We start from the raw sequence: 12,308 nt of genomic DNA, 5'->3' as shown, positions 1-12,308 counted from the left end.
ATGACTTTTTTCTCGAAATATTACCACTTTTTCCTCAAAATATTGTGACTTTTTTCTTGAAATATTACGACATTTTTCTCGAAATAGTACGACTTTTCCTCAAAATATTGACTTTTTTCTCAAAATATTACGACTTTTCCTCGAAATATTATGACTTTTTTTCTCAAAATATTACGACTTTTTCCTCAAAATATTACGACTTTTTTCTCGAAATATTACGACTTTTTCCTCGAAATATTACGACTTTTTCTCAAAATACTATGACTTTTTTCTCGAAGTATACTATTTTTATTTTTATTAACAGCGGCCCTAAAACGCCGTCGTAGACATTTGACAACTTGTTTCACTTCATCAAAATGCTCTAGCATTAAAGACAGGGATTTAAGACTGGATTAGTGGGCAACATATGCAGCCCAACATTGCTTCTACACCCGTGATAGGCCCATCGCTCCCAACTGGAAAAGGCTGAATTCCTAAATAATAAATAATTTGAAAGACAACTAAATATAGCTAACTGAGTAATTTCAGCAAAGGTAACCTAGCTGGGACTAAAATTGTAAAAACTACAATATCTACGAATATAATAACCAAGAACTAATAATAATAATAAGCTAATTGGCTGACTTATTTGCATACTGTGACATGTCATGGTACTTCCAGAGAACGTGTAGAGAGGAGAATTACCATTCTGCAATGTCTTTCAGGTTTCTCAAACACTAGAGGGCGCTCCCGAGCGAGTCCAAAATGAATGGGTTGATATGGAGCATTTGAGCAAAATCATAGTTTATAAATGCTGAAACAGTTTTAATGTAAAAGAATACGATCATTTCCAGAACACAGAGCAGCATAAAACATTTTAACACCGCTGTTATACTTTAAGAGTATAGGAGTTTAAAACAGCATCCCATGTATGTCATGACGTCAGTGAACGCGAACAGCCAATGAGCCACTCCGCCCCACAACCAATCAGCACCCGTTTGCTGTAGAAAAAAGGAAACATACAGGTGAGTTTTCGTTTTTAGCCGTTGAGCTCCATTTACTCCCATTCATTGAGGACTCGCTCGCTTGTGGGCGCCCTCTGCTGTTTAGCAGTTCTATTTTTGATATAATGGGGGAAACAGGAAGTGGCCAGCAAACGGGTTTTGGGCAGAGCCGGTTCGTGAGGAGCCTGGCCTCTTGCTATTCACCCCGTTATATCAAAAAGAAGACTGTTAAGAAGCAGAGGGCGCCCACGAAGGAGTCCTCAATGAATGGGAGTGAATGGAGATAAACGACTAAAAACGAAAAGTTAAAATAGTTTCTAATCACTGAACCAGAACCTTCCTTTAATTTTAGACAGTAGAAGGATGGATTTCACTAAAAAAGCAAAGAAATCTCACCTGTATGTTTCCTTTATTCTACATTAAAGGGGTTTTGGGCAGCAGGACGCTAACGTTACTGCTACTGAGTGCTGATTGGTGAGTGGAGCAGCTCATTGGCTGTTTGCGCTCACCGACATCATGAACGTACATGAGGCGCCGTTTTAAACCCCTATAACTCGAGTTTAAAAGCTCTTAAAAGTATAACAGCAGTGTTAAAATGTCTTATGCTGCTCTGTGTTCAGGATATGAATTAATTCTTTTACATTAAAAATGTTTCAGCATTTATAAACTATGATTTTACTGAAATGCTCCATCTTAACCCATTCATTTTGGACTCGCTCGGGAGCGCCCTCTAGTGTTTGAGAAACCCGGAAGACATTGCAGAGTGGTAATTCTCCTCTCTACAAGTTCTCAGGTACTTTGGTACCAAGACACGTCATCCTAGCCTATAGCAGAGTTGAACCAGTGGGGGCGCTGCAGAGGCGGAACTGACCAGGATAAAAATGATATCTTTACAGTTTGGATAGATGGGTTCACATCTTAAGCAAGGCTGGTATATTTTATTACTACAGAGCAGAGCATTTCAGCTGTTAATGAAAAGAAAGGTCTGAGGGCGGAGTTTCTCTTTAAAAATAATAATTATTCTCCATCCTCATAGTCAGTCGTGCAACCTAAATATCTTTCAAGCCTTTATCTGAATGCTGTTTGCTGCTCTGTACTGTTGAGGCTGTTGTAGTGATGACATCTGTTATTTGAACTTTGCTTAATTTTTAAACTGTAAATGTAGAAATCTTGAACGTCTGTCATTAAGGCAATTCCACGAGCTGTGTAACGTGTAGAAGTGGACACTGACCCTCAACTTCCCAGCTCCTAATACAAGTAACAGAATTTTTACATGCAGAATTTTCCAATTACTTTCTAAGGAGCTGTTTCAATACGATACTGTACCCAAATGTTTGTTTCAGAAATTCAATTCTTCTTTTTTTTTTCCCAAAGGATTATATATGTAAACTCAGATCTATGTATATTACATCTCCTGCCCCCCCCCCACAAAAGCTAAGGATGTTCATTTCAAATATATCCATCTAAAGAGTTTCTGAGACAAAGGTTTAATTTGGATGAAAATGTTTGCGCTTTCTGTAAAGAAGATTCCGTCACTGTCCAATGAAAATCTCCAAAATAGTGACTTTACAGGAGAGGGCAAAAACCTTCTTCACTTTCAATGTAAGTCAATGGAAGGAGATTTTATTCTAAGCAGTTTTGGAGCATTCCTATTGGTCCAATCATCATGAAATCTTCACACAATGTGAAGCACAGCTGCTGAGCTAAAATGACGCAGAAAAATAAAAATCGCAAAAAATGGAGATGCATGTTTTTCATTGGACAGCGACGATATTGAAGCAACTGGGCATTTATTTGTTTCTTGTAAGGACTCGAACACATTTCGGGACGATTTACATTATTTAACCCAAAGATGGTGGGTTTTACAAAGGCAGATGTTCTATATGGATGTTCTGATTGTAAATGTTATTTTATTGTTAGGAAGATTTTTCATACACAAAGTAAGGTTTATAAAAACAACACCACCTTTTTACACTTTTCATAAGGAGCTCATGTCCTATTTTGGTACCTTAGAGCGCATGGAAAAGAAAAATGCCAAAAGTTAGTAAAACTAATTTATGAAGTTTGAAAGATACCAGGGAGGGATTGTGTCTCCCCTAACACCCCCTCCCCCCCATTTTAAAATTAATATATTATTATTATTATTATTATTATTATTATTATTATCGTTATTATTATTATTATTATTATTATTATTTGTTTTTGTGATATGGTTACTCATCTGTTTGTACATTGATTGCATGAATAAACAAAAAAAAAGAAAGAAATCTTAAACGTGGTGAAAGTCAACATAATATGGAAATGAGAATCGACGTCACATCCGTTGCTGAAGCGATCTGTGATTGGTCTAATTTACAAAATTGTTTTTCCAATTTGATCGCTAATTTATTATCATGTACATATATATTTCTAATTATTTTACCACTGAACAGATTAATTGATGGCTGACATATAGTAAATATAAAGGTTTTTTTTTTTTTCAACTTTTTTTCTTCAGCTTAATTTTTCAATTTGCTCCTGGTTGAACTTTTATTTTGGAAAATTGGCGGCCCATGCCGACCGGACGTCGGATCTGGTTTCTCAGTGCTGGAGGAGCAGCTTCAGTCTTCATTACACATTAAAATATATTTTGTTTATTTAAATCTTTCTGTTTTGCAGAATCAGCATGTTTCGTAGGAAACTGACCGCTTTAGATTATCACAACCCCGCGGGCTTTGACTGCAAAGGTGAGGCTTGAGGTGAAAAAAGGAAAAACAGCCGTGAACGTGGACAAAACCGAGATCCACACTGAACAGGAAACCACAGAGTAAACAAACTGTCAGATTAGGCTGTGAACTTAATGATTATTGTGGAATATTAATTTAAAATTTAACGTTTTAATCCGCTTGATCCTGAATTTACTACATGTGGCTCTGTGACTGCAGGCCAGACAGTTAGAACCGACCTACACTGATCAGCCACATAATGACCACCTCCTTGTTTCTACGCTCATTGTCCATTTTATCAGCTCCACTTACTATATAGGGGCACTTTGTAGTTCTACAGTTACAGACTGTAGTCCATCTGTTTCTCTAATACTTTGTTAGCCCCCTTTTACCCTGTTCTTCAGTGGTCAGGACCCCCGTGGACCCTCACAGAGCAGGTACCATTTGGGTGGTGGATCATTCTCAGCACTGCAGTAACACTGACGTGGTGGTGGTGTGTTAGTGTGTGTTGTGCTGGTCTGAGTGGATCACACACAGCAGTGCTGCTGGAGTTTTTAAACACTGTGTCCACTCACTGTCCACTCTATTAGACACTCCTATCTTGTCAGTCCACCTTGTAGATGTAAAGTCAGAGACGATAGCTCATCTGCTGCTGCACAGTTTGTGTTAGTCATCCTCTAGTCCTCCATCAGTGGTCACAGGACGCTGCCCACAGGACGCTGTTGGCTGGATATTTTTGGTTGGTGGACTATTCTGAGTCCAGCAGTGACACTGAGGTGTTTGAAAACTCCAGCAGCACTGCTGTGTCTGATCCACTCAGACCAGCACAACACACACTAACACACCACCACCACGTCAGTGTCACTGCAGTGCTGAGAATGATCCACCACCCTGCTCTGTGGTGGTCCTGACCATTGAAGACCAGTGTGAAAGGGGATGCAGAGAAACAGATGGACTACAGTCTGTAACTGTATAACTGTATGGTCAGTGGAGCTGATAAAATGGACAGTGAGTGTAGATACAAGGAAGTGGTTTTAATGTTATGGCTGAGTGGTGTATGATAATAGTATAAGAATTGCAAAATTTTTACCTGTGTGTGATGTTTGGGTAGTACTGTCTTATAGTAATCTATAAACTTGTGTACTATTCTGTTGTAAACTATAGGAAATGTCAGAGTTTGGAATAAAATCCTTAAATGTTAAAAATGTAAAATTTCTGTACCACTATTATAGATTTTGTTCAGAATATGGGAGAAGGCAGAAGTTTAGATTTAAAAACACTTGGGTCCTTTAATGCATTTAGATCAAAATAAAGGATGATATGTTTATTTTTGTGCTCATTTACATGCTTTTGTTTTGCTCTTCTTATTTAACTCAGATGAAACCGAGTTCAGAAATTTCATCGTTTGGCTCGAGGATCAAAAAATCAGACATTACAAAATCGAGGATCGTGGAAACCTGAGGAACATCCCAAGCTCTGAGTGGCCAAAGTACTTTGAAAAGGTTATTTTCCCTCTTACTGTTTATATATATATATATATATATATATAAAATAGTGTCGATATATATACATATATGTTGCTGCACCATTGGCCTCCCACTCATTCATCATTGGTCAGTTTCTGACCACAAGACCGCTGTCCAGATATTATTTGGATGGTGGTTCATTCTCAGTACAGCAGTTACATTGACATGGTAGTTTGTGTGGTGCTGAAAAATGACCGTTGATGAAGGACTTGAGGAGGCTAATCAACAGATGGGCTGCAGCCTCTAACTGTACCTGGTGTAGACCAGGTCAGATCCTGAATGAATATGATCCAATCACTGAGTATGTATGAAAATGTATAAAGCAAATTTAATTAAAATTGTATTTAATATCGACACTATTTTAATATTAATGTATCATCACAGTTCAAAGAAAATCAAGTGTCTTCAAATTGGCAAAATTACAGAAGACAGCAAAAATGTCCTTTATGTTCAGTGTAAGTTAATATAATGAGGTTTTTTAATTACAAGCAATTTTGGAGCCTTCCTATTGGTCCATTCATCATGAAATTTTGACACAATATAAAAAGAGCAGCTGGTCAAATGATGTAAGAAAATGTTTAGACTGCGACAGTATTTTAAAATATTTTAATGCATATTTTAGCACAAATCCGTAATGGGAAAAGTTAAGTTAGCATTTTGTATTTTTATTTACTTGTGAATCACAAGGTGAACATATTTTTGCTGGTGGTTATTATTTTCCTTCATGATGATGCGGCACTGTGAAGCAGGATGCACAGAAACAAATTATTATTTAATCTTGTCCCGTTTGTCTGATTACAGTATCTACAAGATGTGAACTGCCCGTTCAGTGCCCAGGAGAGAGAAGAGTCTGTGGACTGGCTGCTGGGCCTTGCAGTTCGTTTTGAATACGGTGATAACGGTATGGTTCTCTTACTGTATGCCTTTTACTGCTGTCAGTGCTTTAACTGGGGTTTGCTTTGCTGCGATCATAACTAGAGGTGAAAGATGGCTTTTTTATATATATTTTATATATATATATATATATATATATATATATGTATATACACATATAAAATTGTTGTCCAATGAAAAACATATATCTTCATGATGATTGGACCAATAGAAATGCTCCAAAATTGCTTAGAATAACAGCTCAAGATTTTTGCCCTCTCCTATAAAGTTACTATTTTGGAGATACTTGTTTTTCTTTGGACAGCGATGATATAAAGCTAATTATATACTAAGCAGATCAAAAATCAATGTGAATCCTGGCCTCAAAATCAGACATTACTTCTAATCTGAAAATATGTACAGTAAATAATGTAGAGAACAAAAATAACTGATAAGAACAGAACAAAATGCACTGAATCAGTTAAATGCAGTTTTTAAAATGTGTCTAAAAATGCAAAAATGACCAATACTGACTCATGGGCTGTGAATAGGAACGATCGCACAGAGTCTGTAGTGCTGGACATTGAGACGTCCATGTAACTACAGACCACTAGATGGCGGTGTTGTCTCAGATTTAGTGATCAAACGTAGTGTAACGTGGTCGCTGCACTGCGCTGCAGTCCTGCAGAATTACTTTAAGCCAAATGTGTCCGGTGAATATTGAGTGAATGGGCCTGCTGACCAGGATGGCCGTGTGAAATCCGCTACAGCATGTGGCTTTAATTCTGAAAGGAAGTTCTTCATTTCTAAGACACCACAGCAGTCGGTAACTCTAGACTCTCTGTGCTTTTTTCCATATTTGCATACCTGCTGTGTAATTATGTGCACATTGTGTCCTTCCACAGTGGAGAAATACAGGAACTGCACACCTGCAGCCGAGGCCGGTAATGCCCAGAAGCCAGCTGACCCCCTCATTAACCTGGATAGTGAGTGTTTCCTCGTCTTTGCTTTTCTGTAATAATAGTCTTGAGTCTCTCTTTTTCAGTTTTTTATTTTTACCCCATCCCTTGTTTTCGAGTGTCACTTTGCCCCTTAGAACTGAGTTACAGGGTAGTGGTTGAAATCTTCCCTCTGAAATGAGACCCTCAAATAAAAAGAGCATCACTTCATTATCAGCTACCAGCGCTGCTCTGTAGGTGACCCTGCCAGTCTGCAGTGACAGCAGAGGAGGGTGAAGTTCAGCTCCTCACTGCATTACATGCTTTCAAAGAGGGGGGGGGCAATTATTTATTATCACCCACCCCTGATTCTTCAGTGATATAAAGCTGAAGTCAGATATTCACCAGCTTCTTGTTCGAGTTTTCTCGTTCCACCTTAAATGGAGCAGCAGTTCTGATGCCTGAGGCGCACATCATTTAAAACCATTTATCTTGGCAATAACTGTGTTTTTGTCTTAAAAACATATATATGTAAATAAACATGAACAAGAGTGAAAAACACACCAAACACCTGATTTAATTTCATTATATATTGATTAGACAAACCAAGTGTTGGATAATAGCTACACATAATACTGGGCTGCCATAAGAACAAGTCTTATTACTTATTTATTAATGTTTTTTTTAATTTATTCATTTATTTAAACTGACCAATGGTGTATGAGGTAGAGTGTAGAGTGGGGCTGAGAGTGCAGCAACAGTAAGAGAGAAAATAATCTTTTCAAAGTACTGTGGCCAGTCAGAGCTTAGGATGTTTCTCAGGTTTCCATGATCTTTGATTTTTGTGTGTGTGTGTATATATATGTGTGTGTGTGTGTGTGTGTGTGTGTGTATATGTGTGTTTACACAAATAAAAAGAAAACATATATACGTCATACTTTTTTGTGGTACCTGCCTTCCTAAAAACAGTTTTAAAGTGGGTGTTTGTGTTTCCACCAGGCAATAATCCTGATTTCAAGGCTGGTGTCACGGCCCTCGCAAACCTGCTCAAAATTCAGAGACATGATGACTATCTGGTGATGCTCAAGGTGAGTCAGTTAACCTTCCAGGTGCTTTTCCAGACAGAGTCTAACTCCAGCTCTGACCTGATGTGTCTGTCTCATCGTCTAATAGGCCATTAGGATCCTCATCCAAGAACGGCTGACGCCTGAGGCTATCTCAAAAGCTAGCAAGGCTAAGGAGGTCAGTGTAATGAACGTGTGGCTATAGTTGGTGTTATTTGCATGTGTAATAATGTTAACGTAGTTGTTGTTATTGTGACATGCAGTGAGATGCTTCTGTTCTTTTCTCTTCAGGGTTTACCGGTAGCTTTAGACAAGCACATTCTTGGCTTTGACACAGGAGGTATGTTTATTGCGTCTAATTAACCATCTTGGTGGATGATTCGTGTCTGGGTAACTTTAGATTAGGGTCATATTTGACTTACATAGTCATGTTTGAAATAGTTTGCATGCCAGAACACAAATCAGGGACATTAAACTGTTGAGTCATTTTGCGCACCTGATTAAACTCATCAGCTAATTCACAGCCTCTATATGAGTGAACTGGAGAGTTAGAGCAGGTTAAGCTCTAAACTTTGCAGTGTTATGGCCCTCCTTGACCTGAGAATGATGCTCTGTTTCTGGCCACTTTATTGGAAACCCCTCCCTTGCTGGTGTACAGTTAAGCTGCATACAAAACCGCATACTATCACACTAAACAGTGTGATAAAACAGTGTACTGCCTTTAGTAGTGCCTACATTAGGATATTCAGAAACATCAGCCAACTGTGTTTTGCACACTGTGGAATTAGACCTCCACGTTTAACCCATCCGTGCAGTGAAACACCCACACACAAGTAGTGAACACACACACACTGGGGGGCAGTGAGCACATTTGCCCGGAGCGGTGGGCAGCCCTATCCACGGCGCCTGGGGATCAATTGGGGGTTAGGTGCCTTGCTCAAGGGCAATTCAGTCAGGGACTGTTAGCCGAGGGGATCGAACCGGCAACCTTCCGGTCACAGGGCTGGTTCCCTAACCTCCGTTAGTACAGTATGTTTAATACGGCAGTATCTGGTTTTGGTTACAACCTTAGAGACTGTAGCTGATCTGTTGATGTGGTTTGTGTTGGTCATCGTGTGGACCTTCATCAGTGATCAGTTTCTGACCACAGTACTGCTTTTGGATGGATATTTTTGGGTGGCCTTCCTCTCTCAACCTAGCAGTGACACTGAAGTATGTAAAAACTCAATCAGCAGTGCTTTGTCTGATACACTTGCACCAGCACCACACACACTACTGTGTCAGTGTCACTGCTGTGCTGAGAGTGGACCACCGCCCACATAGTATTGGTCAGTGGTGGTTTTGTGGTAGTCCCTTGAATGATGAATAGAGCAGAGGGGGGCTGATGAATTTGTTTTTCATTTATTATTATTCATATTCTTATTCTTGTTTTAATTCTGATTATTTTATTATAATTTTAGTCATTTTATTTAAGAATTTTTCTTCTTTTTTGATCTTATCCTCCTTTTGTTTTATTTATCTTCTTTTGATTTTATTAACTTTTACATTTTAGTTACCCTTTAATTATCGTTTTATATATTCTGTTTTTTGTTTTTTTTATTAATGTTTCCTTTTTTTTACATACTTACCTGATTTGAGTCATTTTTATTATTAAATTTACTTTTATTATTTGATATGTTTCTACATATTATCAATCCCTTTTTCCTGTCTTAAGTTAAATGAGTTTAAATAAATGTTGATTGATTGATAAATTGTGCAGGGCTACAGTCTGTAACTGTACTCTTATGTTGTGGAACTATATGGTTGGTGTTTCTGAGAAAATGGCCAGTGATTGTAGGTACAAGGTAGGTGTTTCCAATAAAGTGGCAACTCTGTGTGAACTCTTAAAGTCCCCAGGGAACCCAAATCTTCTTTCAATGTAAACTAGGAGCCCTAATCTTAGGTAGTGTTCTAGTAAGCAGCTCCCTCAGTCACAGGGCTGATGTGGCTCCTTCCACCTTCACAGCTTTAACAAAACTGTTTCCTCACACTGGCTGTGTTCACAGGCAAAGATTTTCTCCAGTCTGATTGAATACATTCAGTTTATAGATTAAGACTGAGGTGTTTATTCTCACTCTACTCAACAATCTGATGGAAAATCTCTGTTTACATTCACACTACAAGTAATCTGATCCAAACTTAGACGCATACGTAGAGAACCACTTAGTGTAGACGTTACCATGACAACGAGCATCACAGTCAGAGTCCAGTCAGAGTGAGATGAGCAGCAGTGAGCAGTGCTTGTGTTTATAATCACTTTAAAATGATGTCAGACTCAGGAAAACGTCCTTCACATGTCCTTATTAAAGAAGGCCGAGAGGAAGACGTCGTGTTCTGAGACACATAAGCTGGACGTCCGTCCCACCGCCGTCTTTTAAAGATCAGAGCATAAACTTCGTCTCCTCTGCAGACCAGTTTCTGCTCCGCCATGTTGAACGGGATAAACTTTCACTATGACGTGACGAACATGATCAGAACGGACTTAAACTTTCCGATAGGGAATGTAATCAGATACAGGCGTTTACACGGATATTATTCTTCTATTTAACGGATTATTTACAGGATTCCCCACCTCGATCAGTATTCCGAATGGCCTCAATCAGACTCGACTATTCAGACTGAGGTGCTTACATGGACGAATTATTTTCCGGATTAGTCGGATTATTAACGGATTATTTGGCTGCATGTAAACGTGGCTAGTCTTGAGTCATTTGACTCAGAGAAACTTGCAGAGAGAAAGCTAACCACCAAGCAAAAGATAAACTAGCAGGCATAACTGATGTAGCTTGTCTGTCTGCAGGTCGTCCGTTTGTCCATTTGTTTGTTCAGCCAGCCTTGCCAGCATTCCCTGGATGCAGATCCAGCAGTAAAGTGAATGAGAGCCTTTATTAAGACATTGCCATATAAAAGCAGGGTAATGTTTTAGTGAGTGGACACAGTGGTGCCTGCAGCATGTCGCTGCTGTCCGAACAAAAAATGATATCTCCAAAATGGTAACTTTACAGGAGAAGGGAAGAACCTAATTTACTTTTAATGTAAGTCAGTGGAACCAGAATTTTTTCCAAGTAATTTTGGGCCGTTTCTTTTGGTCCATTCATCAGGAAATTTACACATAATGTAAAGAGCAACAGGCATTTTCAGATTATGTCAAAACTGAAAAACGACAAAAATGGAGATATGTGGTTTTGTTCCCACAGCAGCGACATGCAGAGTCCATTTCACTCATTCCTCCATGATTGTTGGGTTTAGTTCTGCGTCAGAGGTTGCAGGATGGACATGTCAGACTGACGGCTGTCAATTATGTGCTCCTTACAATATTAGGTCACACAGACAGTTGTAGCTCTGATGAGCAATTTTTAAGCCATTTTTTATTATATTTCTGTCTTCGTTTTGTTTCACTCAGACTTTACTGGACAATAAATCTAACACGATTCTAGTATCACACAACCATTTTTAATATTTTACAACATTTTTCCTTCTTTTTCATTTTCACCCGTAGATGCCACTCTTAACGAAGCAGCTCAGATCCTTCGGCTCCTGCACATCGAGGAGCTGCGAGAGCTGCAGACGCGGATTAACGAAGCGATCGTGGCCGTCCAGGCCATCATCGCTGACCCCAAGACAGACCACCGCCTGGGAAAGGTGGGCAGATGATCAGCCTCCTGGACCTCTGGCCAGCCTGCAGTGTTTGTGTGTGGGCCGCACCGAAACATCTGGCTGGAATCTTCAATGCTGATTGGATTTTTGTGTTTGGACAAACGTTTAATCACTTGCTGACATGACAGAATGGATACATGAAATTGAACCAGTTTTTTTGTTGCTTAAAAAAAAGACTTTAAAAAAATGTGCATTGGATAAATTGGGGTCACATTTGAGTTTCTTATCGCAAACTTACACTACAATAACAGTCAGTTTGTGAACGATCCTAATGAAAGAAAAGCACTCGATGTTTTCTGTAACTACAACAGAACCGTTCCTTGGAATTGGAGAAATGTCTTTTTGGTCAAAAAAGTACTTTTCGGTTTCAGTCTTGCTTTGTTTTGATCAAAAAAGGAGGGAAAAGATTGCGGTGGTATGTGTGCATGTATGTAAATGAGAATAAATGCAGTGAACAGTTGTGTTCTGTTCTTTAACAGAGATAAGGTAAACGTCTAATAGGCTAATGCTCCGTAAATATGCA

The 12,308-nt window shown here is 38.9% G+C and overlaps 1 protein-coding gene across 1 annotated transcript; it reads left to right on the top strand.

Moving 5' to 3' along the window:
* The first annotated feature begins 3,517 nt into the window (after positions 1-3,517).
* On the top strand, positions 3,518-12,246 carry rtraf (RNA transcription, translation and transport factor). The gene is made up of 8 exons (XM_036593988.1): positions 3,518-3,709; positions 5,066-5,190; positions 6,016-6,115; positions 6,993-7,073; positions 8,025-8,113; positions 8,199-8,267; positions 8,381-8,429; positions 11,628-12,246. Exons 1-8 carry the CDS (start codon positions 3,649-3,651, stop codon positions 11,780-11,782), a joined length of 729 nt encoding a protein of 242 aa, XP_036449881.1. The 5' UTR covers positions 3,518-3,648; the 3' UTR covers positions 11,783-12,246.
* The last annotated feature ends 62 nt before the right edge of the window (positions 12,247-12,308 follow it).

This window comes from Colossoma macropomum, unplaced genomic scaffold, assembly GCF_904425465.1.
Source record: "Colossoma macropomum unplaced genomic scaffold, Colossoma_macropomum, whole genome shotgun sequence".
In the NCBI taxonomy this organism is placed as follows: Eukaryota; Metazoa; Chordata; class Actinopteri; order Characiformes; family Serrasalmidae; genus Colossoma; species Colossoma macropomum.
The sequence above is the reverse complement of the archived record's forward strand: the minus strand, read 5'-3'. Positions and strand labels throughout refer to the sequence as shown.